Genomic DNA, 20,574 nt, shown 5'->3' on the forward strand with positions numbered 1-20,574 from the left:
CAGGTTTCGCATTGGAAAGAAAATTCGTACGTTTCGCCAGATCTTTATCTCTTCGCAGGCCATCGCAGACCCGAGCGTCGTAAAGTGGAAAGCGCGGCGTGTAATAGCTCTCACACACTAGACGCGATAAGCGACGAGCGATGAGCGATATCCAATGAGAGCTCTGCATTTTCGAACATTTCATCGCCATGTTCGAAAAAGCAGAACTCTTATTGGATATCGCTCATCGCTCGTCGCTTATCGCGTCTAGTGTGCGAGAGCTATTACGCGCCGCGCTTTCCACTTTGCCTGCCTATGCGCAAGAAAGGTATTTTTTTAAACTAGACAAAGTATAGATAACTAATGAGATCACAAAAGTTAAAATTTAAACTTATGAAAAAATATACTTAAAAATAATATCTTTTGTTGTTTGTTGATTAAGTCATATTATATAAAAATCACGTCATCATCGATTTCATTTGAATTGCACATGTTTTGTTTATGGTCATACATACATACTTAGATTCATTGAATTTATCATGTTTGTATTAGGTACAAATTTAACACAAGAATCATTTTGCTTTACACATTGAGCTATAAGTAAGATACCATGGTTTTGGTGACAAGTCGATTTCTAGATTTAGTTTTTATTAAATTAACTTTGCTAAAAATTCGCTCGCATTCAGCATTCGAATGTGGTATGCTGAGCATATTTAAAGCAAAGCTACTAATATTAAAATATTCATACTCATTTAGTATATTTTTAAAATTTAAGAGTTTAGCCCAAAATTTATCGACTTTTCCTTCGTTTTTAATTTCTTCGGTTAATGTACCAATTGGTAATTTACGCCATTCATCATCTATTAATTGTTCAATATTATTATTATCACTGGATAATAAAGTTTCAGGTATCATGCGACTACAACTTCTCATAAGCACATTTAGATTTGGAAATTCATTCCGAAAATTTAAGGATAATGCATTTGATGGACTCAGAGCATGTAGATATTTTAAAATGGGATCATTAAAATCAAAACGGTTTTTAATTTGCTCAGCTGAAACAATCATAAATTGCCTAGCTCGTAATAAAAAATCTTGAATCTGATTTGGATGCTTCTGACTTCCGCGTCACTTAACAAATTCATAACATTTATGCCCAAATATATTGTAGATATATGAACAAACTCAGTAGAATTTGATGGATCAATATTACTTAAAGTTGTCGTTTGTACATATACTCTATTCATGTAACACATAAGAATATCTTTGTATAAGGAGGATAATTTATAATGTAGTTCGGTAACTACTACATTCTCTGACTGAAAATATTTATTAAAATCAGTGAATTTTGGTAAAAACCACTGTAAGAAAAAATAATATAATTTAATAAATGGGTCTTCTAAATCTTTATGAATTTCCTCCGTAGTTATTAATTTATCGTTCAAGTAAGTGCTTCTAAAATATAATTTTAAACTTTCCCACTGCTTCAAAATCCTGCTAACAACTTCATATAAACTTAGCCATCTGGTCTGGGATGGATGCAATATTTTGTGGATATCCAAATTTAAAAATTTTTGAAACTGTTTGAAGTCATGTTGCCGTTTTGAACTATTTTTGAAATGATTATAAACGTTTCGCGCCAGATTTTCGGTGCGTCTTGGAAGTTGTTTGCAAGCTTCGCTTGCGCACAAATGTGCGGAGTGACATATACACTTCATGATAACAATACCAGGACAACTATCTTTAAACCTTGTAGCTACACTATTTCTTTTCCCCATCATCACATTGCATCCATCAGAGCCAAATCCTATGATGTTATTCAACTGAATGTCCTGACTTTGAAATGATGAGATTATTGACTGGTATAGATGTTCTGCTGTAGCGCCTTCATTTGACTGATTATCATCTGAAAATACTTGCACCAGCTCCCAAAAAAATGATTTAATTTGTTGCGATGTTTTATCATAAAACCTAACGACTATACATGAAGTTTTTTCGCATGAGATGTATCAGTCGATTCGTCAGTTAATACGCTATATTTTGTTTGCTTTAAAATTTTTGTTAAATGAAATTTATGTTCTGGTGCTATAACATTTTTTTATAATAGACGTTAGTTTGGTTCGTCCCAGATTTAATCCTTGAATTATGTTAGAGTCATTAACCGATTCTTTTAATAAATTGGTTAAATGATCAATTACAGAAAAAGGAAGATTATGTTCACTGAAAAGCCCAGCTAATTTAATCTCAAGTCTTGAAATATTATTTGGAATTTTTGGTATTTGTAAGAAAGTATTTATTTCAGTTTGTTTTTTGTTTCCTTTTATACCCAGATAGCCAAATAAAGGCAACGTGTTGTTATTTTGCTGTCATTTATTCCCTATTAAGTTTATCAAACTAAAGCCAAGGTGTTTCCTCAAACTGTCTGTCGTTCTGACATCATGTAAAATTCTACATTAGAATTCAACAAACTGATGGCAAGTTGTCAACATGCATGCACAATTGCTGTCAATGTGACAAGTTTATTATTCCTCAATGCATGCACTTATAATTTTATAAACTCATGAAGGTTATTTGTTCTCCTGATGTTAACTTCGTTCCACGTTAAATTACAATGACAGCAAATTGTAGGCAAGTTCACAACATATATGCAGTGCATTAATTTGCCCGATATGCTTAATCTCGCTTGGCTATCTGGGTATATGACATATACTTTTTGCCTTCGCCATGTAATTTTAATACGCTCAAATCAGCTTTTAAATTGCATTTGCAAACCTTGCAATATGCACTGTACGGATCATTTTCTACAGGATTTAGCCATTTTAATATCATTTCCCAATCTCTTCTATACTTTTGCTTGCGTTTTGTATATTTAGGCTTCTTTTTGGGTGTGGTGTTTGAATCTGAATCGGATGACATTTTTATTCTAAAAGAAAAACAAGTACTTAAAATTTAATATTTACACGTTTTGTATGTACCTATTAAAACGTGTGGACAAAGTGTACCTATGAGTATTAAATTTAATAAAATTTAAGAATAAAAACAATATGATGTTAATGACTAATTTTTTTATTACATGCGTATATTTTATACTAAATTGCTTTTGCTTCGTAACATAAACATCACAAACTTAAATCTAGTTAAATCGTTTAAACCGCTTTTAACCATTTAACGTTTATGAGAGCGCGTTACAAAATAAAACAAATAGGTACATAACAATACGTACTTTTAGAAAATAAGTTAAAATTTTTAAGATTAATTTACGCAGGATATACAACGCGTACGCAACTGTACTTCAGATATCTAATAGGCGTTTTTCCAATCTGTATGGGATTAATCAGGTGAATAACATAACCAAAATTACATAATATAACATATGTAATGGTGCCTTTTCACGCTGACGCTTGACGCTCATTTTCAGCGTCAAAAGACATCACGTGACTAAAAATAAAGATACCCTTTCGTCATTTTTAGTCACCAATCACAGCCATTCTTTTGAAGAAGGGAACAACTGTGATTGGCCACTTCTAGAGGAAAAGAAACTGAAACGGATTAACCCAGCACCGAAACCTTAACGAAAATTTCTTACGACTTCTTACACCTATCGCTGTCTTAAGAAAATATTATAAGAGAAAGATGTGTTTTTTGTCAATATAAGGAAAAAAATGATAAAAAATACATTTTTTTAAATTATCAAAATTATGGTACAATATGCGTACCATAGCTACCTTGTAAGGTACAAAGTACATTGCGAGCGAATTATGGTACATGTACCATAATTATGGTACGGTTGGCAACGCTGACCAGGAGCCCGAACTAAGCCTGATTTCGCCTCCAAAAGTGAGGCGAAAATCTGTCACAAATGTAGTACCAAATGGTGGCGCTGGCAACAATGATTTACCGGAAACAATATGGAGTATAACGACAAGCATTTGACAATAAATGCAAATTTATAATAAAAATCTTAGCAATTTTACATTTAGAATACTTATCTCAGTTTTCTTATACCAAACATACAACTGCGTACAGCCTAGCACCACTAGCACGGCTGACTACGATAAACTTAGGGAGTGTTCTCACCGAGCGCGTCAAGCGTCGCGTCATCCTTCGCATCCAATCAAAACATCCATTATATTTTATAATAATAAAATGGGACGTTTTGATTGGACGGGAAGGACGACGCGACGCGTGACGCGCTCGGTGGGAACGCTTCCTTAGACTAGACATTTATATCTAAAGTTGGAATATATTCCGGTGTATCAGCATCGTCAGCGCCACCATTTGATACTACATTTCTAACAGATTTTCGCCTTACTCAAAACCACAGAGATCGGTCTCCTGGTTCTAGTCTTCATACTCGTAACATACACGTACTAAATTTTTTGGAGTGCACTTTAAAAGAACGAATTTACTCTAAGCGATAGTGAAAATACGGGTACTCAAAATAGAATGACATCTCACTTTTTATCAGAATGAATTTTTCGCTTGATAAGTGAACTCTTTATTCGACTGGAGTGAACGTTTTCTTGTAGCGAATCGTTTACTAAATTAAAATGAGTAAATCATAAAAGTATTATGTGTTCTCTTCCACATCGTCCTCTCGTAGCAAAAAAAGCTAATTATTGCTTGCCTCAATGTTGCCACAATGCCTCGTGTGGTCTTTATGTAGCGTGTCGGCTGTATTTTATTCCTGAGAGAGTTAAGTCGCCTATTGACCTATCGGCGGCGTTGCACACTGATAACTAGGCTGTAAAATCTTATATATTTTAGCAAGAGAAGTGATCCATGCTGGCCGACAAATTGTTGCCCATGAAGAATAAACTTATGTCGATAAGTTGTCGACATCAAGATGTAGTTTGGAAACTTTATCATTATTCAATAGATATTATGCTTCTTGTGTACAATGTTTGATATCATAAGTGTCGTCATTTTGCCATCACGTTGCCGTCACGTTGCCGTCATGATTCTACATATAAAATGCGAGCCCATGACGTGCCGTCAATTTGCTATCAATGTGACGAGTTTATTAGTCCTCAATGTATGCTCTTACAATTTCATAAACTCATGAAGTTTATTTGTCCTCCCGATGCTAACTCAGTTCCACGTTAGAGTCCAATGACAGCAAATTGTCGACAAGTTTATAACAATATGTGCGTTGCATCAGTTTATCCGATATGCTAAATCTCGCTTGGCTATCTGGGATACACATGTTGTTACGTCTCGGACGACGGACTTTCCTTTATTCTACTTACCTCGGCAGTAGATAAAGGGGCGCTATCTCTTTTTGGGCTACCTGCTGGGCCGGTAATACCCTGGGATGTGAGAGCTAGGATCAATTCAATTGTTAGGTGGATTGTGAGATATTTGGATAGAATAACTGGGTTAACTCATCCACTTTTAATAAAAGTTTTCTATATTTAAAGATTTCGTGTAGCGCGCTTATCCTACAGTAGTAAAGATAACAATAACTTATGTATAACAAGAATGATAATAGATGATAAAATTAAAATAGTGATAAGATGGTAGTAATAATATAACTCCGATAAAACAATAAGATAACTTTAATAAAGATTATAAATTAACAATAACAAAAAGATGATAATTGAATAGTAATAATAATAACACAGGCACACAAAAAAAAAAGTGGTTGGTCCGGCGGACTAGACTAGTCAATCCTTATGTATTTCGACCCGCTGAATCCGAATCTGAAGTCAGAATTGGAAAGTTAGCTCGCATTTTCTAACCTCAAAAAAAAATTTTTTTTTAATGTTGGTCCGGCGGACCAGACTAGTCTATTCTTATGTATTTCGACCCGCTGAATCCGAATCCAATGTCAGAATTGCAAAGTTAGCTCGCATTTCCTAACCTCAAAAAAAAATTTTTTTTTAAATGTTGGTCCGGCGAACCAGACTAGTCTATCCTTATGTATTTTGACCCGCTGAATCCAAATCCAAGGTCAGAATTGCTGAAATGACTCATTTTTTCCTAACCTTAAAAAAAAAATTTTTTTTAACGTTAGTCCGGCGGACCAGACTAATCTATTTTTATGTATTTTGACCCGCTGAATCCAAATTCAAGGTCAGAATTGCTAAATTGGCTCATTTTTTCCTAACCTCAAAAAAAAATTTTTTTTTAACGTTGGTCCGACAGACCAGACTAATCTATTTTTATGTATTTTGACCCGCTGAATCTAAATTCAAGGTCAGAATTGCTAAATTGGCTCATTTTTTTCTAACCTCAAAAAAACATCTTATAAAAGCAGTTTAGGTCACAAATGTATAATCCGGAGCGTGCAGGCTTGCGTAACCACATTATCCGGGGAAAATTCCATACGTATGACAAGTTTGAGCTTCTGTGAATAAATAGCGTAGAAAATTCACTTTCTTTTTCTATTATATCTAACTCTTTTATTCTGGAAAGTTCTGTGCAATGGCTTTCTCTTACGTTTCTTCCCTTTCACAGAGACATCACGTTTGAGCGTCCAGCAGAAATCAGCCATCATATTCACATCCCATTTGCCTTGATATCGAAACTCCATCTCCTTGATGTCCTGATGAAATCTTTCTCCCTGTTCTTCACTATAATCACCTAAATTTTCTGGGAAGTAGTCGATATGAGAATCTAAGAAATGCAACTTAAGATTCATTAGGCAACCTAGTTTTTTATAGTTCTCCATCGTTTCCGCCACCTTTTGTCTGTAATCTTGACTTTTGTGGTTTCCTAAAAAATTTTCTGTGACACCTTTGAAACTCAGCCATGCTGCTCTCTTATCTTCATTCATTTTGGTAACAAAATTGTCGTCTCTCAACATTTTACGTATTTGAGGTCCATCAAAAATTGGATGTTACAAGTCTGATGAGTGGAGACTATTTATCGATTCTTCTAAGAGAAGCTTGAAAGCAGTGTTGCTGCACAATACTAATGTATATGCCTCTATTCCTGTAGCGCACTCGGTAGTGATAAAAGAAGAGTACACAAACTTGAAAACAGTTCTTGAAAAAATTAAATACACAGAACATAGGTGGCAAATTTGTGGGGATCTAAAAATTCTCACCATATTATTGGGTCAACAATCAGGTTACACAAAAAATCCATGCTTTCTATGTGAATGGGATAGTAGAGATCGAACAAACCATTACATTAGAAAAGAATGGCCGACAAGAACGTCTCTGCAACCTGGGTCTAAAAATATCATAAATGAACCGTTAGTTGAGCCTTCAAAAGTTCTTCTTCCACCTCTTCATATCAAATTAGGACTCATGAAACAATGGGTGAAAGCTCTGAATAAAAATGGTGAATGCTACCAGTATTTACAAGAAAAATTTCCCAACATCTCTGATGCAAAATTGCGAGAAGAAATTTTTGATGGACCTCAAATACGTAAAATGTTGAGAGACGACAATTTTGTTACCAAAATGAATGAAGATGAGAGAGCAGCATGGCTGAGTTTCAAAGGTGTCACAGAAAATTTTTTAGGAAACCACAAAAGTCAAGATTACAGACAAAAGGTGGCGGAAATGATGGAGAACTATAAAAAACTAGGTTGCCTAATGAATCTTAAGTTGCATTTCTTAGATTCTCATATCGACTACTTCCCAGAAAATCTAGGTGATTATAGTGAAGAACAGGGAGAAAGATTTCATCAGGACATCAAGGAGATGGAGTTTCGATATCAAGGCAAATGGGATGTGAATATGATGGCTGATTTCTGCTGGACGCTCAAACGTGATGTCTCTGTGAAAGGGAAGAAACGTAAGAGAAAGCCATTGCACAGAACCTTCCAGAATAAAAGAGTTAGATATAATAGAAAAAGAGAGTGAATTTTCTACGCTATTTATTCACAGAAGCTCAAACTTGTCATACGTATGGAATTTTCCCCGGATAATGTGGTTACGCAAGCCTGCACGCTCCGGATTATACATTTGTGACCTAAACTGCTTTTATAAGATGTTTTTTTGAGGTTAGGAAAAAATGAGCCAATTTAGCAATTCTGACCTTGAATTTGGATTCAGCGGGTCAAAATACATAAAAATAGATTAGTCTGGTCCGCCGGACTAACGTTAAAAAAAATTTTTTTTTTGAGATTAGGAAAAAATGAGTTATTTCAGCAATTCTGATCTTAGATTTGGATTCAGCGGGTCAAAATACATAAGGATAGACTAGTCTGGTTCGCCGGACCAACATTAAAAAAAAAATTTTTTTTGAGGTTAGGAAATGCGAGCTAACTTTGCAATTCTGACATTGGATTCGGATTCAGCGGGTCGAAATACATAAGAATAGACTAGTCTGGTCCGCCGGACCAACATTTAAAAAAAATTTTTTTTTGAGGTTAGAAAATGCGAGCTAACTTTGCAATTCTGACTTCAGATTCGGATTCAGCGGGTCGAAATACATAAGGATTGACTAGTCTAGTCCGCCGGACCAACCACTTTTTTTTTTGTGTGCCTGTGTAATTTGTACGGCTGGGCGTTGTGTCAGCCGTTACCCTACACTGAATTTCAATGGGTCGAGGACGTTTCAAATTTCGACGTGAACGCTATCGCTCCGGATTCACCCACGGGATACATTCTCGAGATCGATCTTGAGTATCCTCGAGACCTTCACGATCGGCACACTGACCTACCTTTTTGCCCGACGCGCGATAAACCGCCCGGCAATCGAGAATGTAAACTTCTCGCCACGCTCTACGATAAAAAGCGTTACATCATACATTACCGAAACCTACAGCAGTGCACGCATCACGGTCTTCGTATCGCGAAGATACACCGCGTATTAAAATTCGCGCAATCTCTATGGCTATGTAAATACATAGAATTAAACACGCAATTTCGAACTCGCGCCAAAAATGATTTTGAAAAAAACTTGTATAAATTAATTAATAACGCGGTATTCGGGAAAACCATGGAGAATGTACGTAATCACGTTGACGTTAAATTATTGACGAAATGGAAAGGTCGGTATGATGTAGAGGCAATGATCGTGAAACCGAATTTTCATAGTCGTAACATTTTTTCAGAGAATCTTATTGCCGTCGAACTAAAAAAACTCAAGGTGAAATTCAACAAACCGATTTACGTAGGCATGTGCATTTTAGATATTTCTAAGACGTGTCTGTACGAATTTCATCACGAGTACATGCTACCTCTGTATCGCGACAAATTTAAAGTCATGTACACTGACACCGACAGTCTCGTATACCATGTCGAGTGCGATGATGTTTATGAGACGATGAAACGTAATATCGCTAGGTTCGACACGAGCGATTATCCGGTCGACAACGTGTACGGTATGCCTCTTAAAAATAAAAAAAATACCGGGTCTAATGAAAGACGAGAACAATGGTGCGATAATGACCGAGTTTGTCGGACTTGAGCAAAAATGTACGCGTTGAAGGTGGACGGGAAAAAAGACATCAAAAAAGCAAAAGGTGTCAAGAACGTAATAATGCGAGCCACAATTCGAAGATTACACCCGCTGTTTGAGAGATGAGATCGAGATGACGCGTCGCCAGTCGTGTATACGATCCAAGTTATACGAAGTATACACGGTGGCCGAAACGAAAATTGCTCTAAGTCCGTACGACGACAAGAGATATCTCGTACCCGATTCGATCGAAACGTTACCGTGGGGACATTATCGGATACCCTTATAATATATAGTTGTATATATTTTATCTTTTGCGCATGATGTACTTTTAATTTACCATGTATTTTATATTTTACATATATTTATTAATTTTACATCTAGCGTTTCATATATTTTAGAGTTTATATTTTTTATTTTTTACATTTTACACTTATTTTATAATTTTACATTTAGCGCTTTATGTATTTTATATTATACACATATATTACATTTTATGTACTTTTTATGAACTTTTTTTATACTATTGTAATTTGTATTTTATAGTACGCATTTTTTTATGTTAATTTTCTATTAAAAAATTAATACTAAGAACAATTAATTAAAGTTGATTACATTTTATAGTTTTACATTATACATTTTATAATACGTCTTAATAAGAAAATGTATTAAGGATGATCAATGGATGGATAGGTAATAAAGAAGTCTCGTATATACTTATTATAAAAAAATTGTATTTTTATTTTTATAAGTTTACATTACACTTTAATATGATTATAATAAAGCAAATATTCTTATGACATTGTCTTTGTAAATCCACGAATTATGTGAGTCATCGAATCCCAACCACTTGACGTAAACCTTGTCACCCTTCCTGCGCAATACTTTCTCCACGAGATATACGTTCGGGTGAGTCGCACGATGCAACTCGTGCTCGTAGAACGCTTCAACTATAGATGTTCCGCGATAATCCTCTAGTAAATAAGTTACGGGATTGGTATGCTGTACTTTAATAATTTTAAACACTTCGGTTGTCCAATTCGGTGTGTAACCCTTTTCAAAGACTGTCTTAAATTTGTTCACGTGTACAGAATCACCGACTTTAAATTTCGCTCGACCAGCAATCTTTATCGAGCTGTACACCGTATTCAAGAGTCTTTCAGCCACAGCAGGGGTTACGTCGACGGGTCGCATACCGATCGTTCGGTGTTTCCGAGAGTTGTAATTTGACACGAGATCCGGTAACAGGTCAATCCACTTGTAATTATCGTTGAGTGTAAACTTCTTCCACATGTCGTTTTTCAGCGTACGGTTAAAGCGTTCGACGACCGATGCCTTCATTACCGAGTACGTTGAATAATGATTGATATCATGTTTTTTAAAATTTTATGCACATCGGCATTGTAAAACTCTTTTCCTTTATCAGTCTGTAAATTTTTCGGGCATCTTGCGCTCTCTCGAATTATCTCGACGATAGCATCAGCTGTCTCGCTTCCACCCTTGCTCTTGAGCGGAACGGTCCACGCGTGCTTGCTCAACACATCGATGACGGTGAGTATGTAGTGGTAGCCTCTGTTGAAACGTGAGTAGGGAATCATCTCAACGATATCAGCCTGCCATAGATCGTCGTAGCCTCGAACTATGACGTGTCTTCGTTGAAAATTTCTTCTCGCCGGAGCATGCAGTTCCTCGACAAGTCGTCGCCTTTCGGAACTAATATTGGATTTCGGCGGTTTCATGGATCGCATACCGATCGTTCCTGTTTTTTCTATTTCGTTTCTGTTCTTTCCCTGTTCCATTCCTGTTTTTTTTCTGTTCCGTTTCTGTTTTATACCCGTTTTTTTTGCGTTCGTTTCACGTTTGAATTATCTTTTATCACTGCTTTCTATTGTCTTTCAGCAGTGGTTCTTTGTCTTCCGGTACCAATCGATCAGACAATCGTTCGTAACTATTCTTGACTTGATTTACAACCGTTCGATAACCGTCCGACAACCGTTTTGAACCGTTCGCTGTTGATTCAGGAACCGCTCAAAATTGTTCGTTAAACGTTCGTAACCGTCTCTTCGCCGTTCGTTATTACTCATTGTTTTTAATCTTGATACGATATGGATGACATCGATCAATCGACTGACTCGTTTCGCGGTTACACAGATTAATTTATAATAAGACCCGCTTCGCGAAGTTCCTCGATGATGGACAGAATCTCGTTGTCGTGCGCGTTGTGACCGGCTCGACGTGATGCTTCGAGTAACCGCAGACGATCTACCAGTTCATTGGGATTGTCCCAGTGCACGTAATCGATCGCGTTATCATTTAACGTCATAGCGTGAGGTAATCCCTTTCCAGATTTCTTCTTTTTTGGCGTAGGTTCGATCGACATCAACGGTGCGATCAGATGTTTGTACTTGTATCCTCTGTTGCTCCGTAGTTGACTGTCCTTGGTGTAATTGCGTCTATGCACGTTTGTAGCAAACAATATGCTTTTGTACTTTTGTAAATCACCATCTGTGTAGATGTCATCGGCGGGGATTTTCTTGAAGATCAATTCGTAACGACCAGGTGTACCAGCGTAACGTACATTGTCGATAATTATATTATCCTCGTTGTCCACATCGAAATGTTTATTACCGAGCATCATTCCATTATTCTCGAGACGAACACCGTATATATTGTCTATGTTTACATCGCTCTCTCGGTTACCACTCAGGACAGTCACGACATATTTTTGACCCAGCGGACCAAATTGAGCCTGCAACGCTTCTCATCTTTGCGACGTCTGTAACTGATTTCGAACAATTGTCGCAAGCGAATCATCCGTCGTTTCGAAAACATTTTCAAGCGATTCTATCGGTTGTACGGTTGTGGGACGCGGTGTGGAGGTTATCATTGGTACGTCGTTTGAAATTTGTAAATGATTAGATGTTTGCGGTGTCGCAGAGATATCGAACGAGACGTTCGACCGTTTTCTCTTACTGGCATATTCTTCCCCCTCTTCCTTCTCACGTTTACGGGTGAACGAAACGGGTTATCGATCGGCTCCTCTTTTATCGCGCGTACGCCGGAATTGTCAATAATCTTTTGCAGCGGTTCAAAGTGTCTCTTAGTCACGATATCCTTTTAGATCCTGCCGGTTTTTAGAGCACGATGTTTCTTTCGAATCGATTCGCTCGTTTTTTCAATTTCTCTCGCGATTTTCTCGCGCTCACGCATATCTTTGTTTTCAGCCATGTTAACAGAGTGTTGATCGCACGTTTCACCCCGATAAGGTATCAATAACGACTAACTGTTTCGCGGTATTGCAAACTCGTTAAATCTTCTTCTGTATCGCCCGTTAGCAAGTGCACTGTCCTTGTCTATCATCAAAAATCCATAATCACGCTGCCAACAATCGCGACATAATTCACTAAAATCATCATACGACATGTCGGTGTTTACGTGATCGTTGTACACGTGTTTCAAGTTGGTACCGTCCTGCTTAAACAGGATCAGCAGGTTGGCGTTATCGCGTATAAGATGTTTAGGTATTCTCGCGTACGACTGACAGAGATAAAAGCAGTTGACGTTCGAGTGTCTACCCATTGAAAAATATTCTCTCACGACATCCTGTTTATCGCACGCAACGTCATCGAAGACGAAAATCGAGTTTGGACGCGCCTCGCTCGGTGGAATGACGTCACTGTTATTGGAGAACGTAAAGTAACCGATCTCATCCATCGACAACAACAAATTCTCCAGATATCGATATTTCGGCTGTTATAGCGATTTCGAGTACACGTACACGTTCTCGAAATGTACACCGTGTGGACATTCCAACAAATTTATCAGAACGTTGGTTTTACCGCAGTTCGACGGACCGCAAATGATGGCGCGTATAGTATTCGGCAGCATCGCACCATGCTTACGCTTCACCCCGCCGTCTTCCATCGATTGTAATTTATCGTCGTAATTCGTTACGCAAATCGTCAAAGGTTGTCGCACGAATCTCATGTTTTCCGAATCTGATTACATGTCGGAATCGAACGTCCTATTTATAGGTGTGTGAGTGCGGTGTACGATCTATGGAAATACGCCTTTGTATATTTGCACATGCGTGATAGAAGTGTGTGCGTGTGTTTGTGAATGCAGCGCACGGAGAAAGAAATGTATGCGTGCGTTCGTGTGTTATAGAGAGAAGGCGCTTGATAGAGAAAGACGTGTATGTGTGTGTGTGTGTGTGTGTGTGTGCGTGTGTGTGTGTGCGTGCTAAAGAAGACACTTGCGCATGTGTATACGTAACAGAGAAGACGGTTACACGTGTATGCGTGCTAGAGAAGGCGTGAGTATGTGTGCGTATGTGTGAACACAGCGTGTAGAGAAAGAAGCGTATCGACGGTCGCGTGCTAGAGAAGGCTTGAGTATGTGTGCGTATGTGTGAACACAGCGTGTAGAGAAAGAATATCGACATCAACGGTGCGATATCGCATATCGACGGTCGCGTGCTAGAGGTGTGTGTGCGTGCGTGTGTGCGTGCACGAGTGTATGGAGAAAAGGAATGTATCGACGGTCGTGTGATGAGGAAAGCATGCAGGATTGAGGGGTGATTAAAAAAGATACGCGATATATCTATAATATATACATTTAAAATATTAATAACACAATTTAAAAAACTAAAATAACTACAAAACTAAAAAAAGACATTGTATAATACATTTAAAAATACTACATATAACTATAAAATATATCTAAAATGATATAAAATCTAAAATATAAAAAGTAAGAGAAGTGCGCCGGTTGTGGACACCGTTTTGTTTTTAGCTCATAACTTTTGACTAAATGCATATTATGCAGACATATGTGTACCAGTGGAAAGCTAGAGGCCTTAGCTAACTGTCACTGAAGGAATTAAATTGATTTCTTCAACTAGAAAAATTTTATCAAAAATTTAGTGAAGTGACAATTTTTGGACAAAAAAAAATTTGTACCCGGTTGTGGGCACCCTTGAAAAATCCGCTAAAAATGGAAAAATATGAAGAAAAACCACCACAAATAAAGGGAAAATAAAAATTTATTTATTTTAGAAGCCTTCACTGACAAAAAGAACAAAAAAAGATGACACGTTTTCACATTACTCATCGCCTTCTTCATCTTCGAAATCAGAAGCACAATGCTTGCATGTGAAGTAGCTGACACGCGTATCAGCGCACTTTAAATGCACCGGACGACTGCATTCATTGCATTTAATGGATGCGGCGGTCAATTGCCGTGGCAGTAGGTCCAGACAGATGAGACAGAAGTCCACATCATCGTCAGATGGTGGAGACTTCTTTGTCTTGATGCGCTTAGCCGATGGTCTAGATAGTGTTGCCTTGGTGCGCTTAGTTGATGGTTTATTGTCCGCTAAGCAACACTTAATGGCTTGCAACAGCGCATTAAAATCCGTTTTTTTTTTTTTATCAAATGATTTTTCCGAGGTTGACGTGGCTAAAAATGCGTGAAATGCATAAAAACAGTGATAAAATACGTTACGTCAACATAAAGAATGATATTACGCAGTTTCTCAACCAAACACGCATTAAATGAAAAAAAACAACCGGTTACATGAAGGTGCTCATAACCGGGAATGGCAGCTATTTTTCCAAAAGACTAACAAATTATGTGATGCAAAAATTGTGGTTGAATACGAAATGAAATCACAAAATACAATAACAACACTGCAAACACAATGAAACACTTACCTTTTTGAAAGAATTCACACCGATTTATCGCACTTCGAAAAGAGTAGAAAATCACTTTTCTATTTATTTATTGCAAATAATTTTTACTATGCTCACAGCTACTACGCAAATGCGTGTATTCGTTTCGGTATCAACATGAAAACTGCGTACCATCAACATACACGTTTTTCAGTACTCAGATCAGTAGCGTATGCTTGCTGTCCAAATTTACGTAGGGGTGCCCACAACTAGAGCGTGCCCACAACTAGAGCGTGCCCACAACCGGCGCACTTCCCCTACTATATAACTATAAAATGTATATTATATTTTTTTCTTAATTTCTATAAAAAAATATTTTCAATTTGATCTAAAATATAATTTGCATATCCATTATAGTCCCAATTTTCCGTTTCTTTTTGTTTTTCCACCTCCATTCCGAATAAGTACCGCCAGTCGAAAATATCCTCGTAGTTGTAATTGTTATCATCTTCGATATCTCCCCATATCCAGTCATGGTACTTTCGATCTATCCGGCGGCTGCACTGCACTCGCAATCGGTGCTGTTGGATGTTTACGTATTGCGGAATGGATATATCGGTTCTTAACATTACGTTGCCGGAACACATACACTAAAACAAGCACAAAGTATATTATTTAATTATTCATTAAAAATACGCAATATATACGTTGAAATATAAAAATGGTACTTACAATGATTGCAGGCAAATCGATGTATGCCGCCTGGTCTAACGGGGGAAAAATAGTTGGATGGCGACGAGCTGTGCGCACCGCCTGCCGGCTATGGATATATATATATATCCTATAGCCGGGAAAATTTTTGGAAGTGCTATTTGCACTTCTTCCTCACAGCAAAGGCACTGCAAAAATTAATTAATATTAATATAAATAATATAAATTAATCTAAATGATATAAATTAATATAAATAATGTAAATTAATATAAATAATGTAAAAATAGGTAAGAAATACTTACAACCAGTGCCATTGTTTTGGAATTGTAAAAGTTCATTTTGTCTTCGCGAAACTTCAGACTGAACTAACGGTCAGTCCGGCTTCGAAGGCTACTGTTTATGATTTTGGTACTTATCATCCCCACGCTGTGAAGATGTTACTTGAGCTTATCGTCGATGCTCGAGTAAACTAGCCCTATGACGTTTCACTCATGGCTTGAAAACTATTTTTTCATAATAGTACAGCACGGTTTTTTAAAGCGAATAATAAAAAAATTACTAGGAAACAAAAACCTCGCAGGAACCACTATTTATAGGCATGCAAAATCGCGCATCGCTCAGTAGCAAACATGTATCTCATACTATCACATCCCTTCAATATTATAAATTTGAGCGCTGAACAGTTACAATTCGTACCAAAGATCGTTCTGTTACGCGAGTGCGCCAACTATATCGAACACGTGTGGGACAAGCTCCCGGAATATATAAAGACTGATTTCGAAGTTCAACAATATCGTCGCTGCAACGAGCATTATAATCAGCCGTAGCAGCAAACGCAAAGGTAAAAAGCGGTTGCGGTCATCTTTTGAATCACGCGATAAACGCGCTTTCATTCGAGCTACATATCCCCGGTTATCAATTTTACGGACCGGGAACGCACTTGGAAAAATGATTAGCTAGAGGCGATAGGGGTATAAATCCGTTGGACGCGGCGTGCCGCGAACACGACATTGCTCTCGGAGCAACGAGCTCGCCGACAGACACGTGGCGGACGAGATACTCGCCGCGAAAGCATGAACACGCATAATCGCGAAAGACTCTCGGAGAAAGAGCAGCCGCCGCTGCCGTCTGGGCAGCCATGAAAGCTAAGACAAAAATAGGTATGGGCATGAAGAAGAAAAAAAGATAACGAAAAAAAACGTATACTTCCGACAGCGAAACGAGGCGGCATGTTACCAATTTTACCGTTGTTGGGCGCGCTCAGATCATTGATCGGCGGAGCGGCTGGTGTGACAAAGGTGGTAAACGACAGCAAAGCTGCGCGACGTCAGCTCGAAGAGCTGCAACGTCACAATCGCGCGACAGAAGGGCGCGGAATGTATCTCGCCCCGTACAGAGGCGGACGAGGGCTGTACCTCGCCCCGTACAAGTACGAAAAAGGTGTAAAAGCAAAACGAAAAAATATGTCAAAAAGGCGTTAAAAATACCCGCAGGTGTGACGACGAACGTGCAACTACATCAATTGGCAAGACGATTGTGTATCCCATATTTTAAAGGAGTGTTTATGCGTAACGCGTTACCGACGAGCGGTGCGCGTCGAAACGAGAGCGGTATCGTAAATCTGGACGATGCGGAGGGCGATACTCACTGGGTGGCGTACGCAAAGAGGAGAAATCACATGGCGTATTTCGACAGTTTCGGCAATCTGCGGCCACCCAGAGAACTCGTACGATATTTTGGGGACGATGTGACAAAGATAGGGTACAATCGAACGTCGTATCAAACTTACGATCAAAGGAATTGCGGACAACTTTGTCTGCTATTTTTACACTCGATTTAAAGACCGGCGTTGCGCTGTTTAATTTCAGTATTCGTTCAAACATGTCGCTGACATTTACGCTGAGCGGCAGGAGCAGCATTTTCGCGGCAAGCTACTCTCCGGCTATAGATTTGAGCGACGACGATTACGAGCTCGGTTTAGCGATCTTTGAAACATATAACACGATACCGAACGTAAATGCTTCAAACAATAAATTTTACTTTGGCAAAGACAACGCGAAGATTACGATTCCCAAGGGATCGTACGAGTTGCATGCCATTAATAAGTTTTTGAAACGTGGGATTTCGCAAATACGTCCGCGACGTGACGTCGTAACTGAAGATAGTAATGGTGGAGATAAAGATCCGCGATAACGATCCGCACAAACTATAATACGGTGAGATGCGAGATCAGATGCGCACACAAAATAAATTTTGGCAAACCAAACAACATCGGTTCGCTCCTGAGATTCACATCGAAGCGTATACTAGAACCGTGAATATGGCATGAGTCGGACGTGTCAATCAACATAATGAACATTGTTGTAAGCCGATTACAACTATATCTATTAAAATTGCGACACGCATCTTTTGAAAGACGTTGCAAGAAGCACCTCTTTCGAAAGACGCACAAGAATCCGCCGCGCTCACGGAAGTGCCAATTAACTTCCGTGAGATTACAACAGCGCGCTCGGAAGCAGTTCGTATCGCCCTAGAAATAGGCCCTACGCTGCAAAATCAAACCGCAAGGCTACCGCGTTCCGATGTCGAAACGCTTAGCCTCGCGGAAGCTTCCGACGCCCGGTCACTGGCCCCCAAAATTGCGCCAGATATCATAATATATAAACGCGACCACGCCGTGACCGAGCGGAGAGTATCATAACAGCGACCGAGCATCGTCGCATACCGTAAACCTTATCGCGAGTGTTACGTGACATCAACACAGCTGATTGTAAGCGCAAGAGAAGGAAATAAAGACAACAAACAAGCAAGCAAGAAGCGTCTTCTTTTCTCTCATACACCGAGCCGAACCTTCACCCTTTGGGTCTTAACCCTTGAGGCAGGACGAATCCCAACTACCGACGGGAAAGAATTCCCAAAACGAGCAAACGCTCACAACAACATTATCCGCGTAGAGTGCAACGTGACCGCGGGCGCGTACAGCAACGACAAAAGCGTGCACGCAATACATGAATTTTCACCGAACGTTCCACCTGGATATAAGATCTCGGAAAGGCCGTCGCAGATCATTTACCTGCCGATCATCGTGCGGAGCGTTACGAATCTGACGATACGCGTGGTTGACCAGAACGGACGATTGCTTGATTTTCGAGGAGAAGAAATTACCGTCAGATTGCATGTGCGACGACAGCTGCAACGATAACGCGAACGTGAGATGCTCGTACTACACGCGTCGGAACGCGCCAGAAAAATAAACATCTTTACGACGAAAACACCAACGTTACAGCAGTCATCCGATACTTTTGCGACGACATTCAATAATATTCGATCATCCGATTGTTCCAAGAAAGAGAGGCTCACCGCGTCGAACGTTGAATAGCTACAATCTCTAGGATTTGCGGTGCGACAATGACGGATATTTTAAATATCGCGGACGAGCCGATCTTTGACGATCGCATCGTCAAGATCGAGACTCACACGTACAATCCGTTTGCCAACACGACATTCGAATACAACGATGAGATAAGAATTTCTATACAACAACAGGATCTTTACACGTTACCGCACGAAAATTTTCTATACATTGAAGGAAAACTTATAATAAAGAAACCAGTTGCGGGATCTGATGTGACATTGGCAAATAATTGCGTCGCGTTCATGTTCGATGAGATTCGATACGAGCTCGACGGTGTGGAGATTGATCGAAACAGAAACGTCGGAATAACCAGCACCCTCAAGAACTATGTAACTATGTCAGCTGCCAAAAGTGTAATCGCGAGGAACGCCGGCTGGGATCCGTGGAAACCTCCGAACGGATACTTTAATTTTTGCGTACCGCTCAACATGCTGTTGGGATTTTGTGAAGATTACAGACGCGTGGTGATCAACGCTCGCCATGAGCTGATTTTAATACGCGCGCGTAACGATAACAATTGTCTGATGGGAAGTTCAGAATTGGAGCCGAAGATTGAATTACTCAAAGTTCAGTGGCGAATGCCGCACGTGTTACTCAACGAAATAAATAAACTGTCGATGCTGCGTGCTCTGGAAAGCGGGCGATACCTCAGCATGGCATTTCGCTCCTGGGATCTGTACTAGTATCCTTTATTGCAAAGCACAACCAAACATTCGTGGGCCATCAAGACCGCTACTCAGCTCGAGAAGCCTCGATACGTCGTTTTCGCTCTGCAGGCTGGTCGGAAGAATGTCTGAAAACACGAGCCGATTCGATCATTGCAAATTAATCAACGCGAAACTCTATTTAAACTCGGAATGTTATCCGTACGATGATCTGAATCTGGATTTCGATAAAAATAAATAGTCGATTCTGTACGAGACGTATGCACATTTCTGTAAAAACTATTACGGATATGATTATCTCGAGCCGAATCAATCCGTCACCATGTTTCGACATAATGGTCCATTCATAATTATCGATTGCTCTCGATAAAACGAATCGGTCAAGAGCGCAACCGTGGACGTACGCTTAGAATTTGAATGCAGAGAAAATGTATCCGCGAACACTACCGCGTACTGTCTCATTATACACGATGGTGTGATTCAATACAACCCGTTGACCAACGTTGTGCGCAAAATTACCTGAATGCGGCGCCACTTTTTCTCCAAAACGATATCAAGGTGATATAAAAATTTATAACGCGTCGAGACGGATCACAGTATTCTCAACGACAGTTGTCATGTCTGTACCAACGTTTGTGGACCTGCAAGGTTTCATCGTTGGTGGAGAATTTATCGTTAAGGAATTTGCTTCTCTCAAAGATGGATTTGAATTCACCCATTACATGTTTACACTCACCTATCCATGGCATAATCTTACCAAAGCAGAAAAAC

The 20,574-nt window shown here is 39.0% G+C and overlaps 3 protein-coding genes and 1 long non-coding RNA gene across 4 annotated transcripts in view; 2 read left to right on the forward strand and 2 right to left on the reverse strand.

Moving 5' to 3' along the window:
• Positions 1-20,574, forward strand: part of LOC118646489 — a 69,702-nt gene that overhangs the window by 28,269 nt on the left and 20,859 nt on the right. The gene's annotated exons all lie outside the window — the stretch shown is intronic.
• LOC118646758 lies at positions 2,676-5,545 on the reverse strand. The gene is made up of 2 exons (XR_004964205.1): positions 3,203-5,545; positions 2,676-2,902 (listed from the first exon to the last, which is right to left on the reverse strand). It is a non-coding gene; the product is annotated as an uncharacterized LOC118646758 (long non-coding RNA).
• LOC118647233 lies at positions 10,114-10,632 on the reverse strand. The gene has a single exon (XM_036291701.1). The coding sequence runs from the start codon at positions 10,630-10,632 to the stop codon at positions 10,114-10,116; it is 519 nt and encodes a 172-aa protein (XP_036147594.1).
• LOC118647236 lies at positions 19,132-19,821 on the forward strand. Its single transcript, XM_036291704.1, has one exon. It carries the CDS (start codon positions 19,132-19,134, stop codon positions 19,819-19,821), a length of 690 nt encoding a protein of 229 aa, XP_036147597.1.

This window comes from Monomorium pharaonis, chromosome 1 (assembly GCF_013373865.1).
Source record: "Monomorium pharaonis isolate MP-MQ-018 chromosome 1, ASM1337386v2, whole genome shotgun sequence".
Lineage (NCBI taxonomy): Eukaryota > Metazoa > Arthropoda > Insecta > Hymenoptera > Formicidae > Monomorium > Monomorium pharaonis.